At 43.4% G+C, this 22435-nt stretch overlaps 1 protein-coding gene across 8 annotated transcripts in view; it reads right to left on the bottom strand.

The window, feature by feature from the left end:
• Mast2 (microtubule associated serine/threonine kinase 2) overlaps positions 1-22435 on the bottom strand; it is a 141630-nt gene that overhangs the window by 5696 nt on the left and 113499 nt on the right. For 5 of the 8 annotated variants that reach the window (XM_027402541.2, XM_027402537.2, XM_027402538.2 and 2 more), the window contains 14 exons: positions 21342-21362; positions 18086-18164; positions 15495-15649; positions 13965-14040; positions 10764-10973; positions 6407-6508; positions 5767-5899; positions 4937-4998; positions 4107-4192; positions 3477-3685; positions 2333-2471; positions 1436-1568; positions 666-831; positions 135-236 (listed from right to left, as the gene is read on the bottom strand). In XM_027402541.2, the coding sequence (XP_027258342.1) occupies positions 135-236; positions 666-831; positions 1436-1568; positions 2333-2471; positions 3477-3685; positions 4107-4192; positions 4937-4998; positions 5767-5899; positions 6407-6508; positions 10764-10973; positions 13965-14040; positions 15495-15649; positions 18086-18164; positions 21342-21362 (1673 nt within the window). The remainder of the gene's footprint in view (positions 1-134; positions 237-665; positions 832-1435; positions 1569-2332; positions 2472-3476; positions 3686-4106; positions 4193-4936; positions 4999-5766; positions 5900-6406; positions 6509-10763; positions 10974-13964; positions 14041-15494; positions 15650-18085; positions 18165-21341; positions 21363-22435) is intronic. The other 3 variants (XM_027402540.2, XM_027402543.2, XM_027402544.2) reach the window with 1 other exon arrangement.

The raw sequence follows: 22435 nt of genomic DNA, 5'->3' as shown, positions 1-22435 counted from the left end.
GGCCTGGGAAGTCTCAGTTCAAGGAGTCTTCCTTCTTTGCCTACAGGAATAGGGCAGAGTTTTAGGATCAAGAGGGACTTTACACTCCCTGACCCGTTTCCAAGTGTGAGAAACGGGAGAAAAGCCCAACTTACTTGTGCCCAGTCTTTCTAGTGGGTTCTGGTGAAGCAGTTTGGAAGTGAGGTCTTGAGCATCTGGTGGTAGCGCGTCATCGCCCTCAGGCCACACAATCTCATCTGAAGGGTCACAGGTAAGAGAAAGGAAACATCGTGGGCAGAGTAGGGAGATGTAGAAAAAGGACAGTATAAGGGAAAAATCTGGGCTTAGAGCTCCTCAAAGCCTTGTCTGGGATCCCGGTTCCTAAAGTCCTATAGGTTCCTCCCCTCCTAGGGGAGTCTCACAGTCCCCAGAACACAGCTTGTTCTTTGATCCAGTGTGGGCAATGGGAACAGTGACTTCCCGCTCCTGAAGCTCCAGCTCACTTGCCATTTTACTCTAGACACAGAACTCACACGCACAGATATAAGCCCAGAGCACCATGATACAAAAACGACATGAATATGCCGCCTACCAGGCATACACACACATTCAGAAAAAAGCGCCAGAGCCTCCCAGCTGTATGTATACAGCCTGACTTCACATTGACCCGGGGTGGCAGTACCTACCACTGATCACTTGCCCAAAGAGCTCCTCCGGAGTGTCTCCAAAGAAAGGGACGCAACCCACCAGGAACTCATACAGGATTATGCCCATGGCCCACCAGTCCACTGGCTTCCCATATCCCTGACGCAGGATCACCTCAGGTGCTATATATTCCGGGGTCCCGCATACCTGAGCACAGAGAAAGCAGGCTGGCTCAGTACCCTGAGGCTGGAGTAGAGAAGTCTCTGAATGAAGAGGCAGCTTTCCTTAACTGATAAACAGGACCAACAGCAATCCCAGCGTCCCAGAGTTAAAGCTCTTGGTCAGGAGGGTTTCTGTATTTTTCCTAATTAATCAAAACATCCAATTCTAGCCTAAAAACATCACTCTCTAAACTCTAGTTCTTTGGGTCTGGTCTTAGAGTTGGTTCCTGTCCCCAGAACAGAACCTACCAGTCACCTGTGGTCATTACAACCTGAAATAGAAAGGCTGAAGAGTGGAGGTATATTCCAAGAAGAACACACCCAGGAGAGTTGTGCCTCAGGCTGACCTCACATGAAGATATATCAGCAGTTAAGACACTTATTTCATCCAAATCCCAGGGGAAATTTTATACCCAGTTTTACAGGGCTCACCCTGTTTTCCAAACGTGCTACCTATTTCAATGCTTCCCTGAAACTAAAGGCAAAAAGGTGGGTTCTCAATACTCAGGCACAGATTATAAGCAAATATCTCCAAGGCCTTATTCTGAGGCCTGAATTTCAACCCCCAAGGTTTTCCCCATGTTTCCTACCTGCTTGTCTAGGAACTCCCGGGCATCCTTTTCAATGTGGCCCTCATACAAATTGGTTGTCAAACTCATGAGGCCAATTTTAGAAAGTCCAAAGTCAGTGAGTTTGATGTGCCCCATGGATGTAATCAGAAGGCTGTGAGACCACAGAAATAAAACCATGGAGTTATTCCCAGCTGTCCCTTAGTACTGATTTAGTATCAGCCTCCACATGGTACCAAGGCGAACAAACTGGGAGCTGGGCTCTCCTTACAACTCCATCTCTGTTGTTATACCTGCATTCCACACCTGGACAGGGATTGGCAGAAAAGACTTCCTCCAGGGCTGAGATTCCTGTTCCTAAGGAAATGGAATCTCAACCATCCTAAGGAAGCTGCTGTAGTCATTAACAACCCCCACATAAGCCAAGGGACTGATGAAATCTTTTTTCATCCTTGACTTGGGAGGGAGAAACTGGAAAGCAGAGGCTGCTTTACATACCAAATTTGCCTGGGCCATTCTACTTGATGCTAAGGGCTTCACCCTGCCACCTCTCTATTCTGGTGATTCCCAATTACTCTCAAAGTCCCGACTTCATTTATTTGTTTTATTTGAGACGCGGCTTCTTTGTATACCCCTGGTTGTCCTAGAACTAACTCTGTAGACCAGACTGACCTCCAACTCACAGAGTTCTACCTGCCTCTGCCTCCCAAGCCCTGGGATTAAAGGTGTGCGCTACCACAGCCTGGCCCAAAAGCTATTTTCTAGAGCCATTCTTAGATGTGCTGATTCTTTTGTTCTGCTTGGTTTCTTCTGTTCCCTAGTAGCCATTCTAAGATAATCCAAACATGTTTTGTTTGTCCCACTTATCAAGAGACTTAAGAGGAAGACCTGAACAATAGAAACAGACAGTGGGCATACTTGTCAGGCTTGAGGTCACGGTGCACAATGCCGTAGTTATGTAAGTATTCCAAAGCCAGCACAGTTTCTGCAAAGTACAGACGCGCCATGTCCACAGGCAGGGCTCCAATGTTCTTCAGCAGAGTGGCACAGTCTCCCCCTGTGAAAAGCCCAGGCTGGCTATCATGTTCCAGTACCCTGCTCCAGCCAGTTCTCAGGCTCTGCAGTCCCTAAGGAGATAGCCTCACACAATACCCTAATGCTGGAGCCTGTGACTCCAGCCCTTCTGCTACTAGTGTGGGTGGGAGATACCTACTAGGAAGCAGGAAATGGATTTGCCGGTGACTTTCAATACTATCTTTTAGGGCACAGAAGGAAGGAATCAATACCTTCATAATGACATAGATATAAGACTATTTTTTTGTTTGTTTTTCGGACAAAGTTTCTTTGTAGCTTTCAAGGCTGTCCTGGAACTTGCTCAGATCCACCTGCCTCTGCTTCCCAAGTGCTGGGACTAAAGGCGTGCACCACCACCGCCCAGGAAGACTACATTTTTTAAGGATGGGAATACTGTATTCAAATTCATCTGCTAAAACATTCGTGTTTGTTCACTTACTAAAGTAAAATGTAAACCTCCAGCAAATACCCACTGAAGTAAAAACATGGCTTTGTACAGGTTCAGCTTTAAGCCTTAGGGAAAATATGTTTGTAGCTGTACAGAGTGAGGGGGTCCAAGGAAGGACCACTGCAAAACTACCGCTTGCCCCTCCCCAGGGCTCTGCCCACGCTGTTCTTCTAGTCTCTTGCTAGAGTATTTGACTAGGTGTAGAGATGTTCCCTTTACAAGTCATCAGCTGGGGCAATCTTGGTGGAGCCCTACCTTGGGCTTCTGTGGCTGCCACCTAAAACCTCTGTCCCTGTTTGCATTGACTTTGAGGAAGAGACTTTCTAACTGCTGGGTTACTACATCTGTCCATCTTTCTCCTTGTGGAGCTATATGCTCACTGTGGCCAGCAGTCTCAGGGTTCCTAAGCAGAAACTGATGACAAAGAGGTCTCAAAAGCTGGAGCCTGAAGCTTCACTATTCTACAAAGAAGCTGTCCTTAATTAGGACAAAGGCCCAGACTGCACTTTGACTTCTACACAGACCATGCCCCTCCAGTACCTTCAACATATTCCATCACCATGCATAAGTGACGTTTGGTCTCAAAGGAGCAGAACATGCTGACCACAAAGGGGTTTTCAGCGAACGTCAGTATATCGCGCTCCACAAATGCCTGCTGGATCTGGTTCCGTAGGATCAGGTTCTGTTTATTAATCTTCTTCATAGCAAAGCGCTGCCGAGTGGACTTGTGCCGCACCAGAAAGACCGCCCTGGGGAAGACAGCCAGCCCAGCCCAGCACCCAGAGGCTCTTAGCACCTCAACTGTACATTCCATAACCCCAAACTGCCTCTTCATCCCCTATATGTGCACAGAACAACAAAAATCTTGGGGATAGGCCTACTAGTGAGAAGAATCTGGGATTCTGGCCCAATTAACTCTCCCTGACAGAGCAGGTCCTGAGGACCCAGTTCAATGTTTCCAGAACTTAGAGGATTGCTACCATGACAGGTGGGTCTCCTGCCTGGGCAATGAAAACTGAACTCTTGACACTCCAGGAGAATTCAAGGAGGAAGTGGGTCCACCTTGAGGTATCTTTTGCCCAGGGGATTGGGAATCATACACTTTCAGAAGGAAGAAACCAAGGGCCGATTCAACTCTAATCCTGGCCTCCATCTGACCCATGCCTTTACCCATAAGCGCCATTGCTGATGAGCTTAATGGTTTCAAAGTCCTCTTCAGATGGGGTCTTTTTATTTGGAAGAGATGCCCCACGACCCTGGAAGACAAAGGAAAAGGAAGGCAGTAGGTATGTCTTCAGAGCACATACTTGGAGAACCCATGCATCCCAGTCTCAGCTGGGCATTCATGAGCGCCTGCTCATTCTTTCCCAGGAACCACATAATTTCTCATTATTGGCAGCACCAACTCCCCATTGTAAGTATTCAGGCATCTTTACTGGCCTGCCCTTAGGGTCCTGACAGGATATGTCCTCAGCTGTAGCCACAAGAGCACCCGCTGTGCACATTTGCTATATTCCCTTTAAAAGGCAGGCCTTGCACACCTCCCCTTCCCCTCCTCTCTCCCCCACCATCTTGTCACCAGGGACCAGTCTCTGCCCCCTCTCCTCTCCCAATAAGCCTCCTCTGTGAGTCTTGTTGCATAGCGTCTTTTTCTCTAGCATAGCTTTTTAACTACAACACCCATCCCTTTAGCTGTTCCTTTGTTTTTTTTTTCCGTTTGTTTTGTTTTGTTTTTTTTAAAGACTTATTTATTGTTATTTTATGTGTATGAGTATTTGCCCACATGTATGTATGTGTGACTAGTATCCATGAAGGTCAGAGGAGGGCATTGGATCTCCTGGAACTAGAGTTAAAGTTGGTTGTGAGTCACCAATGTAGGTGCTAAGAATTGAACGTGGGACCTCTGGAAGAGCAGCAAGTGCTCTTAACCCCTGAACCATCTCTCCAGTCCCCAGATGCTCTTTTAAAGCAAAACTGTAGCAGGAGCTCAGGATCTTTACCTCAACTGAATCATCTGTCTCCGGAGTATCAGGACTGTCATAGCTGCTCAATTGGGCCATTTCTAGAAACACAGCAAGGTGATACCAGAGAAAATTGCATAGCAATCACAAGCATTTCAACAATACCCTCAGATCATACAACAGATACATGTGCAGTAGGTATTAATACTTAACTGTATCAGCCCAAAATATAAACCTAGTCCTGTGGTTCTGTCATCAGTAAAGTATAGATTTTAGACAGGGAAATAAGCCAAGTGCTATTTTTCTATCGTTTCTAGAAGTCCAGTGCCATTTACACGACCTGGCACAATCAAGAAAAGCTTCTCTCAAACTTGGGGCATTTCCTGGATAACAGGCTAAGGGAGGCTTCAGTAGCCACCCTTCAGGCCAAGACTACTTTACTTACTGGGTCAGGCATGACAGGGAAAGAACTACTAATAAACAGGACAGGGAAGCCCAACAGTCACACAGGGATCATCATAAAGTTCAGAAGAACAGAGCTAAACTCTAAAGCAACCAGATAAACTCTAAACAGGAAGGCTTATAAGGTGGCCAATAGGAGAGGCTACTATGTAACAGGGTGATAATTTTTTAAAATGTGGATTATGGCCCTTTCTTGTTGACCTTGTTTGATCTAAATCCAACCTAGCTGGGTCCAAGGGAAGCCTGTCTAGAACACAGCAGGCAAATGTGAACAGTGGTTCCGAAGAACGGGCCATGTAACTGCAGAGATTACAGAGTATCTCCTGCAGTCCTGAGACCCCTGAGGTCACATTATGCCCATATCTATGCTAAATCTCTTTTTTATAGCCACCAAGCAGCATGCTTACCCTCTAGGGGATCCCGTGTGAGGCCCAGCTGGCTGACAATGTAGCGGGGAATGTCACATTTAATTCCATGTCCCTCTTTGGCATGACCCTCAGCTGCTTCTAACAGGTGATAGAATTCTTCAGGGTCAAATTCCTACACCAGAGAAAAGAGGTGGTCAGTGGGGAGAGATAAAAGCATATGCTGCTGCCTTTCTTGGCATTAAAGCACATACTATGGGGAAAGAAATCTGGCTCCTAGACATCCAGAAACAGCAGTTACAGATCATGGAACAAAGCGGTCTTGTAGGTCACCTCTAGATGATTCCCTAAGGATAGCATAGTTAGTCATTTTAGAAATAAGCACAAGAGCTTTTGACTTCAAGACAGCTTAGCCTAGTCACCTGTTACAGGTCGGATTCTTTTAGCCAGGTGGCACTGTCAGATATGTTCAGGTGGTCAGCCTGGAACACTCCTGGTGTATATCCAATCATAGCTGATTTAGCATGGGGTAGGCCTGACTATTAATAGTTCTTACTGCCAGTCCCCCAAGTACTTGCAAATTATATTTAAAAAAAAGTAATTCACCAACAGAAATGTTAATGGTCTTGCCCGTTTCCCCTCTCCCCACCTGCACCTTTGTCAACCCTCCACCTCGACCCACCAGGCATTCCAGGAGACGAGCTGGGCGGGCAATGACAATCATCAACTTTTTCACCAGCTGCATCACAAAGGCTACATCTGAGCTCTCCGAGCGCTCGTGAGCCTACACAGAAAAGAAAGGCGGTTTACAAAATTTCCTTCTGTAGGTAGGTTAAATAGGACCAGACTGCACAGGGCTACCTACAGGAAGAAATGTGGAACTATATGTTGAGGATCCAACAGCTTACCTATCAATTTCTTGATTCTTTTTTTTTTTTTTTAAGATTTATTTATTATGTATATAGTGTTCGTCAGTATATATGCCTGAAGGCCAGAAGAGGGCGCCATATCTCATTACAGATGGTAGTGAACCACCATGTGGTTGTGGTTGTGGGAATTGAACTGAGGACCTTTGGAAGAGCAGCCAGTGCTCTTAACCTCTAAGCCATCTCTCCAGCCCAATTTCTTGATTCTTTTAAAAACGTACTTTGTATTTGTGTGCATCTGCATGTGGGTATATGCACAGAGGACAAGGGTCCATGGAGACTAGAGACCAGAGGCCCTGGATCTTACTGGAGCTGCTGTTTTAGGTAGTTGTGAGCTGCCAGATATGAACTCTTAGGAACTAAACCTGTGTCCTCTAGAAGGAGTATTATGTGCTCCTAACCACTGAGTCATCTTTCCAGGAATCTCCCAACTCACCATTAAGAAAAATGTTAAAAGAAAGCTATTCTTTATTTTGTTGACTTTTTTTTTCTTTTCATTTGGCATGTGTATATTTATGGCATATTTGTATGTATGAATTTGTCATATAGATGCACATGTGTTTAGAAATTGATATTGGGAGCCAGGCGTTGGTGGCGCATGCCTTTAATCCCAGCACTCGGGAGGTAGAGGCAGGCGGATCTCTGTGAGTTTGAGCCCAGCCTGGTCTCCAGAGTGAGTGCCAGGATAGGCTCCAAAGCTACACAGAGAAACCATGTCTCAGGAAAAAAAAAAAATTATATTGGGGGTATCTTCCTTTATTGTTTTCAAACTTTTTTTTTTTTTTTTTTTTTTTTTGAGACAGGTTTCTCTGTGTAGCATTGGCTGTCCTGGTTTACAGAGCAAGTTCCAGATAGGCTCCAAAGCTACAGAGAAACTGTGTCTCAAAAAAATAAGAGAGAAAGAAATCTCCACCCTAGTACTAAGGGTGACTAGGGCCTGATACAAACCAGTTGAGTACATTTTATTTATTCATTTTGTGTGCATGTAGACATGTTTGTGCCATGGTGTGCATGTGAAGTTTCTCTCCAGTCATGGTTGGTGGCCAAGTACCTTCACCTGATGAGCCATCTTACAGCACCAGAACTTTATCTTTTGTACAGAAACAAACAACTGCTTTTCATGGGAATTTGACATTCTCAAGTTGCTCTTATACAATGTTTATATTTAAGTATTCATTTTGAAATCAGAGATTTTTTATAGATAGAATTACTTTTTTAACATATTTAAATAAAACTTACTCACTGTAACGACTGCCTACTGAGTTATATCTTCCAAGGTACAGGGACTGATTTATTAGCATTTGGCAGTAATAATCATGATCAGTTTGAATTGTATGTCCCTAGATCAACTGGTCCCTGAAATTCCCTGCTCTTTCTAGACCCAAACCAAAGTCCTGTTTTGTCATTAGCTCTGGGCCCCCAGCTACATTAATACTACTCTTGAGAGGAGTCTAGAGGAGACTGGTTCTTAATTACTTTAGTGACATGAAGCACCTGGTAAAAACAAGGGCTCCTGAGCAAGGTAACCCAATCACAAAAAGACAAATGTGCTATGTACTCACTCATATGTGGATTTTAGACATAGAGTAAAGGATTACCAGTCTACAATCCACACTGCCAGAGAAGCTAGTAAACAAGGAGGACCCTAAGAGAGACATACATCGTCCCCTGGAGAAGTGCAAAGGGTCAAGATCTCCAAGCAAATTGGGAGCACGGGAAGAGGGGGGAGGGAGCTAGGAGAATGAGAAGGGGAGAAAAGGAGGGGTGCAAAGGATATGAGGGAGCAGAAAGGTTGAGTCAGGGAAAGAATAGAAGATAACAAGAATGGAGATACCATAATAGAGGGAGACATTTTAGGTTTACAGAGAAATCAGGCACTAGGGAAATGTCTGGAGATCTACAAAGATGACACCAGCTAACAATCTAAGCAACTGAGGAGAGGCTACCCTTAATGCTCTCCCCTGATGAGATTGATGATTGACTTATATGCCACCCGATAGTCCTCATCCAGCAGCTGGTGGAAGTGGAAGCAGACACCCATAACTATTCACTGAACTGAACTGGAAACCAGTTGCAGAGGACGACGAGTGAAGAGCAAAGGGGTCCAGACCAGGCAGGTGAAACCCACAGAAACAGCCGAACTGAACATTGGGGAGCTCTTGGTCCCCAGACTGATAGCTCGAATACCAGCATGGGACTGATCCAGACCCCAGGAACATGGATTTCATTGAGGAAACCTCGGAAATCTACGGGACCTTCTGTAGTAGTTCAGTACTTATCCCTAGCATAGGTGTGGACTTTGGGAGCCCATTCCACATAGAGGAATACTCCCTGAGCCAAGACACACGGGGGTGGGCCTAGGCCCTATCCCAAAGGATACGATAGTCTCTGATGACCCCCTATGGAAGGCCTCACCATCAGGGGGAGCAGAAAGGGTATGTGATAGGTAGGGTATTAGTGGGAGGGGGATGGTAGGGGGGAGAGGAGGGAGAGGGAACTGGGATTGTGATGTAAAACAATCTTGTTTCTAATTCAAATAAAAAATCTGCAAAAAAAAAAAAAAAAAAAAAAAAAAAAAAGACAAAAAACAAAGGCTCCCTTCTCCTCAAATGTGTTAATGGTATTGGTTGAGTGAGAAGGCATCTGAACACCTGACCTGAGAGGCTGACAAACTGCAAAGTGAGCGAATGAGACCCCGAGGAAGGCAGTGCTTAAGAACTTATGTATGTATGCTTTGGTCTTGGCTACTTCTGGATTATTTTGTCTTTTATTTCCCAGAGACTTAAAATTTTCTTTTTTCTTTTTATTTGCGTGTATGTCGACATGAATGAAAGTGCCTGCAGAGGCCAGAAGAGGGCGTCAGATATGCTGGAGATGGAGTTATAGCCAGTTGTAGTCACTGGGACCCAAACTAGTCCTCTGCAAAAGCAGTACATGCTCTTAACTGCCAAACTATCTCTCCAGCTTTCTCAGAGACTTAAAATTTATTTATTTATTTTTATGCTTATGAGTATTTTGCCTGCATGTATGTATGATTGTATGTATGTATACCATGTGTGTACCTGGTACATGGGTAAGTCAGAAGAGGTTGTTGAATCACTTGGAACGGGAGTTATAGATGGCTGTGAGCCATCATGTGGGTGCTGGGGGTTGAACCTGGGTCCTAGGGAATACCAGCAAGTGCTCTTAACTGATGAGCCAAATTTTCAGTTCCTCCCAGAGACCTTTTTATATTTGAAAGGATCACATCTTTAAAGTTAGAACTTATCACTGTGTCAATGAAATATCAGTTAATGGACACACTCACAGGATAAGCCCTAGCTCTGCTTTCCCTGAGCTGAGGATAGTTGGAAAGCTATGCTGAAATAAATGATTTTCAGTAGAAGACAATTCATATATCCACTACTGTATTTTGTATTATTATTATATGTGTTTGTTTGTTTCTCTTAAGGTTTTACTATGTAGCCTAGGCTTAGCCTAACACTGGCTTAGAATTCACTAGGATATGCTTCAGTCTCCCACGAGCTAGGATTCAAGGTATGCACCATCACATCTGGTCAACCTCTGCTGCATTGTTTGCTTTTGGTAAGAAGTCAAATACCTATGTACAATACCAAAGTTAGTTGGTATTGGTAGACTCCAACTACCAATGTTGGAGTCTCAGGCAGAGTAATGGCTTTGGTTTTAGAAAACCACTCACAGTGGGGCTGGAGAGATGGCTCAGTGGTTAAGAACAGTGACTGCTCTTCCAGAGGACCTGGGTTCAATTCCCAGCACCCACAATGCAGCTCACAACTCTCTGTAACTGTAAGACCTGACACCCTCACACAGACACACATGCAGGCAAAACACCAATGCAAGTAAAACAAAAATAAATTTAAAAGAGTATTTAAAAAGAAAAGCACTCACAGAACTGAGTTCCTCTGAAACTAAGCAGGCTTCTCTTAGTGATGGAGAGGCCTAGGAAGGGATATGAGCTCACCAGCACCAAAGCTGGAAGTTCCTACACACTGGCAAGGAGATGTGTTGGCTAGTAGCTGGGAAGAGTAGGCTCTGTTAATTCTTGAAATTACCTTGTGGAAGCTTTATCAGTCCCCACATCAAGACACTTACATCTTGCAAAAGCTTTTCCAAATTTTCTTGAAGTTCATAGAAATAGTGTGATGTAATGAGGCCACTCCGAGATTTGTCCAGGCAGTCTCGGGCCATCTCAATCACCTGATGATGAATGAAGCTTAGGGTGCCATCTGCCAAGGGCAACACACTCTCTGGAGTGTTACAGGAAATGAATTCAGCTAGTCGCTCTTCCATTTGTGCAGTGGCCTGGGAATAAAAGAAGAGATGATAATTCCCTTCTGGTCCCAGCTTAGCTGCAGCAAATTCCGAAGGACTGGATCTCTATGTGCCTTACTTCCTCATGCTACTTTGGGAAACCTAATGAAAGAAGACATGAAGAGGTCACTTCAGATAAGTCAGACAGACTAACACCGGATTCGAGGCCTCTATCATCTTGGTTTGCCTGTCTCTTGCCATACTCTGTAAGGCAAGCTTTTTGGTTCTATAGACAGACAAGTTTGCTAGTCTCTTACTGGCCATATTTCATGTCACTGTCTTTGTTACACATTCTCTGGGGGTGGCCCAGAGTTATTGTTACTGTTGCTCCTCATGTTACTCAAGCATCATCAATCCTCAGATGAGTCTTTTGCTTCCTCTGTGTCTCACTTGGTCCCCCTGACTGCATAACTCAGTACACAGATGAAGTTCTGATCCTTTCTATGCACTAGAAGTTCTGGCAAGTCAGAGAGTTTCATTGTCATGGGGTTCTCATATTAAACGTGAGTTCACGCTGAATACAACAGGTGCTCAGAGAACATGTATGAATCTGCCTGGTTTTGGAAGCCAGGATGGAATGGAGCGTTTTGAATTGCAATATGACCCTGGCCTAGATCCCCGGCAGAGAAGAATGGAGGTTTGGCTCAGAGCTCTTTTGGGCCCTTAACTCTCTTAGGCTTTGACTCTGTATGTGTACAGAGGGATTTTAAAAAAGTGAGAGCAGCAGGGAGAGAAGGAAGGGAAGGAACCTTAACACATTTTCTCTAACAACAGCCCATCTTATATGAAGGACAAAGGAGTAACTATAAATACCAACACTAAGTGCTAGATGTGTCAAAACACATCTCTGTACAAAGAGGATGAGACATGCAAAATACATTTTTCCAGACTGCACACTCTGGAATTTTATTAGGAAGTACAATAGCATGGCTTCCTAGCTGCTTTCCTGTTCTTCCTTTATTCTTACTCCTGTGTCTACTTCAAGGCTACCATGTGGAGACCAGAGACAACAGATTAAACAGAATAATAGCTAATATTACTGAATACTATGTCCTGCATACTGTTAGAAAACCAGTGCTCATTTATCCTCATATGAGACAGAATCAAACAGGATTCTATTATTATGAATTGTCAATGAAGCAAACGAAGCTCAAGGAAGTTAAATAATCTGACCAGAAGAATTTTGAAGCTAATACATGGAGCAGAGTGAATGTAGACAATCTGGGTCCTTGTTACAAGGTGTCACTGGTGTATGTCAAGAAAGAAAAGCACAGAGCATTTTTGTCATCTTTCTCAGCTGTCATGTGTATGCAAGAGAATGTATAGTTCAAGGTTAGTACTGCTGAGAGCAGCAGGAAGCACATACCCCAGATACAAACACACTGACAACCCAGAGAGGCCTGGACAGAGAGAGGATGAAGGAGGCCTGAGCACCTCTGCCCCCCTTAGTGTCTCTCAGATAGGGCTGTGATTGCTATTTTGATTGTCATCTTGACTACATCTAGAATTAACTAAAATTCAAAAATGGCTGGGCACACCAGTGAGGAATTATGCTTAATTACATCATTTGAAGTGGGAAGATCTACTTCTCATCTGTGTCTCTGACGTGGGAGACACACTTTTCATCCACATCTTTTGAGGTGAAAAGACCCACCTCTAATCCAGGCCACACCTTCTGCTTTGAAGCCTATGTAAAAGACATCTCTTTTTGCCTGTTCGCTCTTACCCTTGCTAGCAAGTCCATTGCTTCACCGGCACTAGAATCTTTGGGATTCTGGTGTAAACTGAAAACCAGCTAAGACACCTGAACATGGATTGAACATCTACTCAATTACTGAAGTTTACATTCATAGGCAGCCATTGTTGGATTAGCTGGACCATAGCCTGTAAATCAGTCTAATAAATCCCATTTCTTTCATTTTTTTCTGTTTTTTGAGACACAGTTTCTCTTTGTAACTCTGGCTGTCCTGGAACTCACTTTGTAGACCAGGCTGGACTCAAATTTGCAGAGACCCACCTGCCTCTGCCTCCTGAGTACTGGGATTAGAGGCATGTACCACCATCACCCAACCCATAAATCCCATTTCTATACAGATTCATTTTTAAAATCATGTTACTCTAAAAGACCCTGACTAATACAGGACTGACTGCTTTCTATAGGAACCAAGTCTACCCTCAGAAGATCAAGTATGAGTACACAGCAAGTGATTCTTGATCAGAATTGCAAATTCACCTGTGATGGCAGGCCAGGCTGGGGCAGGATTGAGTTTGAGGCTAGCCTAGGTTAAATATCAAGTTCTAGAATAGTTCCTGCTACAAAGTAAAACTAACTCAAAAAACCAAACAAAAACCAAACAAGCAAATTTAAAAAATAAAGGAGCATATAGGAAGGGCAGGGGAGACAGGCAAGTGGTGTCCTGGTTCCAAATCTAAGGAGGTTTGTAGCAGAAGTGTGAATACTATTTCCCAGTTATCTTGGGATAGGACCAATCTTCCTTCTCACTTTGAAAATGCAAATACAAATGTTAGCAAGCCACTCTAGGTCTCCTGCCTCTTGCCCTGTTGTTCTTTTGGCTGCTTTTTCTACCAGCTCAGTATACCTCTAGCTGTGCATGTTCTGGGGTGCTACTTAAGAAATCTGTGTCAAATGAAGGTTTTACCACAGGGCAAATACTATCAAGGGGAGAGAAGGAAGTTGGGGACAACCCAATATGCACAGTAAGAACCACGCCTCTAGTTCCTTTCTTCTTTAACACATGATGTGATACTCTCCTCTACTCACCACTTGCTCTGGAGTGGAGAAACAGAAGCTCTGTAAGTAAAGCCCTCTGCTTTTCTCTCCTTGCCCCCTCTAGACGCCTTTAGAGCTGGTGATCTTTTTGGTTACTTCTGCACTTGACCTCCTCACTCTCAAGTCTTCCTGCTGGGTTGGCTATAGAGTCATCCTTGGATATTATTTTTTCCTTTAAAACAAATCCTTACCTTGGGAAATCTTTCTTTGTACACATGATTCATCATTATTATTTCACTGTCGAAGGAAACTGGGGACCGCCCCGGACTGAATTAGAAAGAAATAATCATGTTATTTTAATGCCACAGAAACATTAATGAGAAACATGGCCATCCCTTGAGCCCGAGCCCCAACTGTCTTCAGTATCCCAAATATTCTTACATTCATGAGAGCTAAATTCCAGGCTTTCTTCATTTGTAGAGCTCCTAGCACATTGTTTATAGTTTTAAAATGGTATTATGTGGAAATAGGCTACCTTCCTTCAGGAAGTGTAGCTTTCACACAACTCTCTGCCATGGCTGAGAAGAGGGGAATCTACCTGCCAGTCAATCCACAGCTGGCTTCCCTACAATAACCTCTTTCAGAAAAGGACTCTCTGCCCTTACAGCTTTGCTTAGTAGGATAAGCAAACATGTCCTAGGAATCAAATCAAATAAGCAACCAAAGAAAGGCTGTATATACCTATTTTCATTTCTAAAACAAGCTACAGCCAGTGGGCTACATTGACTGTCAACTAGAGGATGCAAAAGCCACAATGAGTTCTAAGTTTAGGTCTTTTTCTGAAAGTAGACAGTAAGTTTTCAGCCTTTTAATTATTTTTCATAGCAACCTGCACAGCTTTTCCACCTAGAACATTGTGATCATAGCTCCTTAAACATTTCAAATATTGAGTCAAACAGTTGAATATCCAGTTTAGTGCCTATATACTTGAGCTCAGCTGTCGTCAGCTGGGGTAGGTTTAGAACTGTCCTTTGGCTTTGTTTTGTTTAGGGACTTCCCTGAATGTCACTATGGTCCTCACAACCTCAAATGGCTTATAAGATACCCATAGTCCCTGTGAGTTGTGAGACGATCATGATCTGGGTGTGCCTTTATGAAATCAAGAAAATCCCTGGGATCCACACTCTCATTGTATTCTTCATCTTTTGCATTTAAGCCCCAGACACATTTTCAATCTGTGGGTCTGAATTATGTCTTTGTGATCTGGCCAATGACTCCCTGTCACTCGAAGTGCCAACAAGGGATTTTTCCTGGAAGGTACAGCTCCTCTGGAATTACAACCTTTACCTTAGCTAATTCACCATTTCCCAGGAGCCGAAGGAAAGCTGAACTTAGTGATGAAAGCCATGCTCATTTTCAGAACTGATCTCATGAGCCTCCTTTACTGAATGGAAGCTGGAGGGAAAAGAAAGCCAGCTACCTGCACTTGATGCCAAAATGGTTGAGTGTTATTGTACTTGACTCACTCAAGTTTTGGCTATGTTTGACCAGGAGTCAGCGAATTATGGTTTGTGATCTTTTTGTAAATAAAGCTTCTAAAGTAAGCTGCCCAAGGAAGTTAACTGTACTGCAAGAGTAAAGTGGTAGTAGTTTGATAGAAATGAGTTGACTGCAAAGCCTAAAGCATTTACCCTGGTGGCTCTTTTCGGGACATATGTGCTGAGCCTTGCACCATGCAGGAGCCCACAGGTACTAGGGCAATAGGTAAGAGTAGCCCTTACCTGAGGCTTCGGGAACGGGGCCGCATAGCTGGAGACTGCCGTCCCTCCTCATCTGGTACATTCTCTGTGCTAAAATGCTTTGTCAGAAAGTGTAGCTCATCAGCTGTAGGCTGGAAAGGTAACTGATGAAGCTTTTCTTGTGAGGAACATGATGACTAGAAAACAAACAAAATGCACCAGCATTAAAGACACATGCAAGGGATCCGGAGAACTAGTTCAGTGGTTAAGAGTGCTTGTGGCACTATCAGAATGTCAAAGGTTCAGATATCAGCAGCCTTGCAACAAGCTGGGTGGGAAAAAAGCAGATTCTTCTACATGAACTCTTTGCCTTCTAGTTAGTTACAATAGCAATTAACCAACCATGCTTTCTGCTCCAAAAATATTCCAGTTGAACAATGGTACCCCCTTGTTTTCCCTTCCGTAACACTGACCCCGGGGACAGCTCAGTAAAGTTTCCTTTAGTTGTTTGTTATCCAGAGAATAGTTTTGCTGAGGTTAGAAAGACCATGGTGGGATTCCAGGGAAACTACAAGTAAAGGAAATCTAGCAGCAAAGAAAACTGCTTTTAAATCTAGACTTAAACATTAGACTTGGAATAAAAAAACAATCTCAAGTTCTCAACAGGGCTTAATACCTAAGAATTTCTGACAAGGACCCACCATTCACAGCAGACCATCTGAGGGAGGAAGCTGGTGCTATGGTGGGAATTCCACAGATGTAGGCACTCTGCAAAAGTCACAAAAATTCCAGGATCCCAGAGCGCTTCCTTTACTCAGCAAGACTGGCCCAGAGAGCAGGGAAGTCAGACATAACTGGCCCAATTTTCACATACCAATCAATCGAGGGCTTGGGCTCAACCATCTAAATATATTTAGTGTTCAAGCTTCAGTATCAACTTAGGGAGCTGTAGTTGTAGGGTTATCAAGTGGGAAATGAGCTATGTCTGGGCCAATAGTATAAGCCTCTCTCATGAAATGTTATTATACATGAGTCCTAAAAAATTCTTATTGTGTGTGTGCCTGAGTGCATATATATATGTACCTCATCTATGCATAAGCTTAGAAGTCAGAAGAAGTTGCTGGATCCCCTGAAAACTGGAATTACAGGCAGTTGTGAACTGCCATGTTGGTTCTGAAAACTGAACCCAGATCCTGTTCAAGAGCAGTGCTCTTAATGACTGAGCCATATAGAGTTTTGATTTGTCTCTAAGGTGCAAACAGAATACTCACTCAATTGCAACTAATAAGAATCTAGTGGGCAATGTAAGTCATAGCATACAAAACTGGTATTTTTGTTGTTGTTGTTTTTTGGGACAGAGTTTCTCAGTGTAGCTTTGGAGCCTATCCTGGTACTCGCTCTGGAGACCAGGCTGGCCTCGAACTCACAGAGATCTGCCTGCCTCTGCCTCCTGAGTGCTGGTATTAAAGGCTTGCGCCACCAACGCCTGGCACAAAACTGGTATTTTAAAGAATTTCGATTGCTGCATGTGGTGGTCCATGTTTGTAATTGCAGCATTAAGGAGGCTGAAAACTTTTGAGGCCAGCCTAGAGTACATGGTAAGGTAGAAATGCTGTCTCAAAGTGTGTGTAGGGGTGTGGGGAGTAAATATCCCGATAAGCTGGAGTAGTAGGTTGGTCTACTAAAGTTGAATGAACAGAAATACTTACATGCTACATTTATACACACAGAAAGACACATAAATATGACTCTCTCTTAGGGTTTACAAAATACCATTTGTTTGAGTAAAAGATTATGGGAAAGGGGGTGTTTATTAGGGGAAAGATCTGAAGCTTAACTGCCTAAGACTAATAAGACCTCTGGATTAATAGTGCCTTAGAGGTCAATGGAAGAACTAAGTACTTTTTTCTTGCTTGTGATTCATGACTATAGAAAAATCAAGCAGAGAAGACCTAAAGACTGATAGAAGAAACAGGGCTGGCTGGGGTTATCAAGTTTACACTCTGCAAACCTAAACACTACTTGGTCCTTTGCTGACAAAATTTGTCAGCTTTATCATCTCAGCTTTGTTGAAAAGCTGCTCCAAGAGGAGGATGCAGGATCAATTGTACAAACCCACAATAAGCATATTGGAAGGAACTATTGTCTAAAAACTGAAACTCTCTCTAAAACAAACATTTTAGAGACAGATCTAGCTTTTTGTTGACATAACAAACAGATAATAACCTCCTTAAAAGGTTTTAACAATGATGAAGGCTACTAAGCCTTTGGAAAGTGGAAAGAATGATAAGACTTGATTGCAATCCTAGAAATAAGGTGTGTGTGTGGGTGGCAGGGAACTGTGATTAGTAGCTCCCACACCTGATCTCATGGCAGAGAGAAGCTCTTTTCTGAGTTCACTAGGAGGAACTGGGGAGAGAACAGACTAAACCTTCCAAAGGTCTTATAAATATAATTATGGCTGTGAAAGTTATCAAGCCTCTTCCCCTCAAAAAATCTTCTTATCCTCAAGCAATCTTGCTGACTTTGGAAGAAAAGCTAAGTATTATTTTGCAGGACTGGATGGAGTCCAATTATCTGTAAGGAAATACTTCCAGAACAAAGAAGGTATGGTTACAGCTCTGGCTACTTACCGAGACAGTAGAGCTAGGAGTATTGGTTCCATATCCTGAAGAAGGCAAGGAGGCCAAAGACCAGCGCCGTCCATCAGTCCTACATAAAAAAGTATTATTATGAAGTTCCTAGAGTCCCACTCTAAGCATCAGGGCCCTGCTTGCCTGTGCCCACTGACATTTTGGGGCAGTTAATACAGACTCACAACACAAGGCGTGCTGTCTGTCTAGCATGAGTTCTCACACCTCTCCTTGTGAGGGACTTGCTGCATGACTTTTATTTCAGAGATACCTACCAATACTACAGAGTGTAGGACTTTGAATCAGAATATCAGTTATGGGTAAGTCAGATGGCTTATAGCAGGTGTTTGCCATCAAGCCTGACAACCTCAGTTTGAACCCTGTACCCATACACTGAAAGAAGATCCTGTGAGTTGCTTTCTGACCTCCACAATTGCACTGGCACACACAACCAAGTGACACAGCATGTATGTGGAGGTGAGAGGGAAATGTGCAGGAACAGGTCATCAGGTTTGGCAATAAGCACATACATTTGCTGAGCCATCTTGATGGCTCATAAAAAGATGTTTGTTTGTTTAAATCAGGGCACGGTGGTGCACACCGTTAATGTCATCACTTGGGAGGCAGAGAGGCAGGAGGACCTCTGCAAGTTGGAGAGCATCCTGGTCTACACATCAAGTTCCAGGCCAGCCTGGGCTATAAAGTGAGATCTTGTCTCAACAACAACAAAAATTTTTTTAAAAAGGAATGTATATTACATGGTTGGTGAGATGACTCATTGGATAAAGATACTTGCCACAAATCCTGATGACCTGAGTTTGATTCCAGGGACCCATGATAAGGAGATAAGTAAGGCCCATGGAGTGTTTTCTGACCTTCATTTGTGCTTTATAGCATGCATGCATGCGCGCGCGCACACGCACACACACACACACAAACACACACACACACACACACACACACACACACACACACACACACACACACACACGAACATATACACTTGATAAATAAATGCAAAAGCATTAAAAAAGATTACTTTATCTCACATCCCATCATCCACACAAATAATTACACATCCATGTTATAAAAGCTGCAGCTCAGACACACGCTTAATTTTTGTCTATAACAGTAAAGCACAGAACTGTGTGTGGTAAGTATTTTTAAAAATCCCCAGTAGCAGGTTCCTGTGCTGGTGCAATAAACCAAATCAAACTGAATTAGTAAGACCAGATTTAATAAACAGAGCAAAGGAGAATGAAGCAATTCCCAGGTGACTCTTGGGAAGGGAAGAGAGAGATCACATAGCAGTTCTAGGGTCTGGGTCTACCATATCCTGTAGGTGTGGTCTTGAGCCTCTCAAGGGGAGGAGCCTCCAGTGGTTGGCATTCTGAGGGGTGAGACTTTGGAGGGGGCGCACCTGAGGCAGAACTTCCATCTAAATACTGTGGTTCCTTGTGCTGAAAGCTTTAGGCCATCCTTCTGAAAACAGCCAGAAGCTTCCCCCAAAGTCATAAACAGCCAATAGTCACTTCCTTATTCTTTCACAAGGTTACTGCTGCTCTTTGGTAAATATTCTTGAAGCCAGTTTATGGGTCTTAATGGATCCTAGGACGGCTGTAACTATTTGCTATTGATGGATATTTACTTTAGACTCAAATAGTGTCCACTTCTTTCTGTCAGCCCACTGGCCTGGGAAAGATCCTTTATAAGGGGTGCATATACGGAAATCAAAAATGACTTTGTGTGAGTTGGTTCTCTCTTTCTACCACATGGGTTCTGAAGACTAAACTCATGTTGTCATGTTTGACAACAAGAACCATAACTTGCTGAGCCATCTTGCCAGCCCTGAAATACTCCTTCTTTGGAGCTTTTTGGTATATCCTTCTCAAGTTGAAGCTAAATAAAAATCTTTGCTACCACTCACTGAATATTTTTAAATTAATTTTTATGTGTATAGGTGTTTTGTCTGTGTGTATGTCTCTCCACCATATCTGTGCAGTGCCCATGAAGGCCAAAAGAGGGCTTCAGCTTACCTGGGCCTGGAATTACTGAGGTTGAGAAAAGCCATGTGGGTGCGTGGAAGTAAATCCTGATCTTCTACAAGGGCAGCCAGTGCTGTTAACCATTAAGCCATCACTCCAGACCTGACTCAGAGTTTTAAACACCAACAATGGAGGATCTCTAGAAGTTAAGCTCTGACTATAATTTGCATAGATTTGTCTATTTGTTCAATGTCTCTGTTATAGCAGGGGATAGATAAAAAAAGAAGAAAACAGGAAGAAATCTTGCCAGAGCTTTTCTTTTTCAAGTCTTCCTCCTCATCCTTACCATGCCACATGCACATGATTCAAATTTCATGCTACTCAGACAGAGAGCTTATGTAAATTAGAACTCTGCTGGAACTCAGTCTCTGAGGAAAAAAAAAAGGTCCAGAAATGTGCTAAAACATGTTGTTCTTTCTTATCTCTTTGATCGGTCCTGGGTGGTCTATAAGAAAGCCACTCAAGTCCAGGAAAAAAGAGCTCAGCAAAGATTAGTCAAGTATAACTCAGGGATGGATTTCCTATGTCCCTGTCAAATTTGGTTTTTCACAGGTGTTTTTCAATCCTTTAGATCAGCAGTTCTCAACCTGTAGATTGAAACCCCTTTTCAATACCCTTTTTTTTTTTTACAGTGGTTATCTAAGACCATTGGAAAATACAGATATTTACATTATGATTCAAAACAGTAGCAGAATTACAGCTATGAGTTAGCAATGAAAATGTTATGGTTGAGGTCACCACAACACGAGGAACTGTATTAAAGGGTCACAGTGTTAGGAAGGTTGAGAACCACTGCTCTAAAGAAAAAGCAAATCACTTACAAACAGCTACTTCTCTGAATATACTAAAGAGCAGGGACCAAAGTCAGCATGAAATGTTATCAATGACGGTCTGTTTCCTCTGTTCACTCACTGGGAGACTGAGGAAATATGTGAGAATGAGGGGGACTTAACCCTAGGCTAGAAAGATTGGAAACTATCCAGCAAATTTTGTCTCTAGCCATGAGCTTTCTGAGTCTGAGTTCCAACAGGTAGTACTGAAATCCCATATGATCTCTTTACTAGACAGGCGTAAGGTTCACATCCACATCTAGAAAAGAAATCACCACAACCAGTTCTCCCACCAAACACAAAAATCACAAGCTACACTGACTGGACATGCAGAGCATTAGCCAAGCCAAGCCCCCCCACCCCCATCACACCCATTATTACCTGTCTGCTCTGTGGCCATGGCTGTAGTGAGAAGATGTATATATGAGAACCAAAGGGAATCAGTATAAGCAATTCAACCCCCAGGATTTTGTATAGCTTGGCAGAGACAAACCTTTTGCTCAAGAATGTGTGTGCGGGAGTCTGAAGTAGAATTGTATGACAATTTTCTGTGGTATGATACAAATCTGATCCTGCAGGGATCCTTACTCTACACACCTGGCCATTTTCCTCACATGTTCTAGAAAAGGATTGCCTGGGACTTACATCCCATGACTATAACTCAAATGTCACATTCCCTTGCCCATGAGTCACACTGGTTGATATCAGGCTTCAAAAGCCTTGGCTATTCCTTCAAGTATAAATGAAGCAGTTACAAGGGCATCCCCTCTCTTAAAATAGACTTTATGCCTTTGTCCTCATGCCCAATTCAGTAGCTACTACTTCTTAGCCTGGGGGGGGGGACTTATATATCCATCCAGTGGGGCCCTGTTCCCTTTCTTTCATGCAGCATCATGTTCCTTCCCTTTAAGGTATTTATTAGTTTTTAAATTTGTCTTCCCTGCCCCGTCCCCAGTAGAGGATGGAACCAGGGCCTTCAGTGAGCTAACCCTCCAACCTCTAGCTTATAACTATGCATTCCTTTGCTTCTTTATTTACTGTCTTACTTGACCACTCATCTGACCAATAAGCACTAAGGGCTTACTATTTACCAGGAGGCAGTTTTCAACACATTTAAAGTATCTCTAATTAAAAGCTGATTTGATTCTAGTTTAGGCAAGATAGAAATGATGAAAGCAAGAAAAACATCACATGCTAGCCGGGTGGTGTTGGCTCACGCTTTTAATCCCAACACTCGGGAGGTAGAGGCAGGTGGATCTCTGTGAGTTCGAGACCAGCCTGGTCGACAAGAGCTAGTTCCAGGACAGCCTCCAAAGCCACAGAGAAACCCTGTCTCAAAAAACCAAAAAATCACATGCTAAGATGAAATGGAATGATTTGATAAAGAATGTTCAGACTGTGTGGTAAGAAAAGGTCTCTCACTGGGTGGTGTTGGCGCATGCCTTTAATCCCCACACGTGAGAGGCACAGGCACA

This window comes from Cricetulus griseus, chromosome 2, assembly GCF_003668045.3.
Source record: "Cricetulus griseus strain 17A/GY chromosome 2, alternate assembly CriGri-PICRH-1.0, whole genome shotgun sequence".
In the NCBI taxonomy this organism is placed as follows: domain Eukaryota; kingdom Metazoa; phylum Chordata; class Mammalia; order Rodentia; family Cricetidae; genus Cricetulus; species Cricetulus griseus.
The sequence above is the reverse complement of the archived record's forward strand: the minus strand, read 5'-3'. Positions and strand labels throughout refer to the sequence as shown.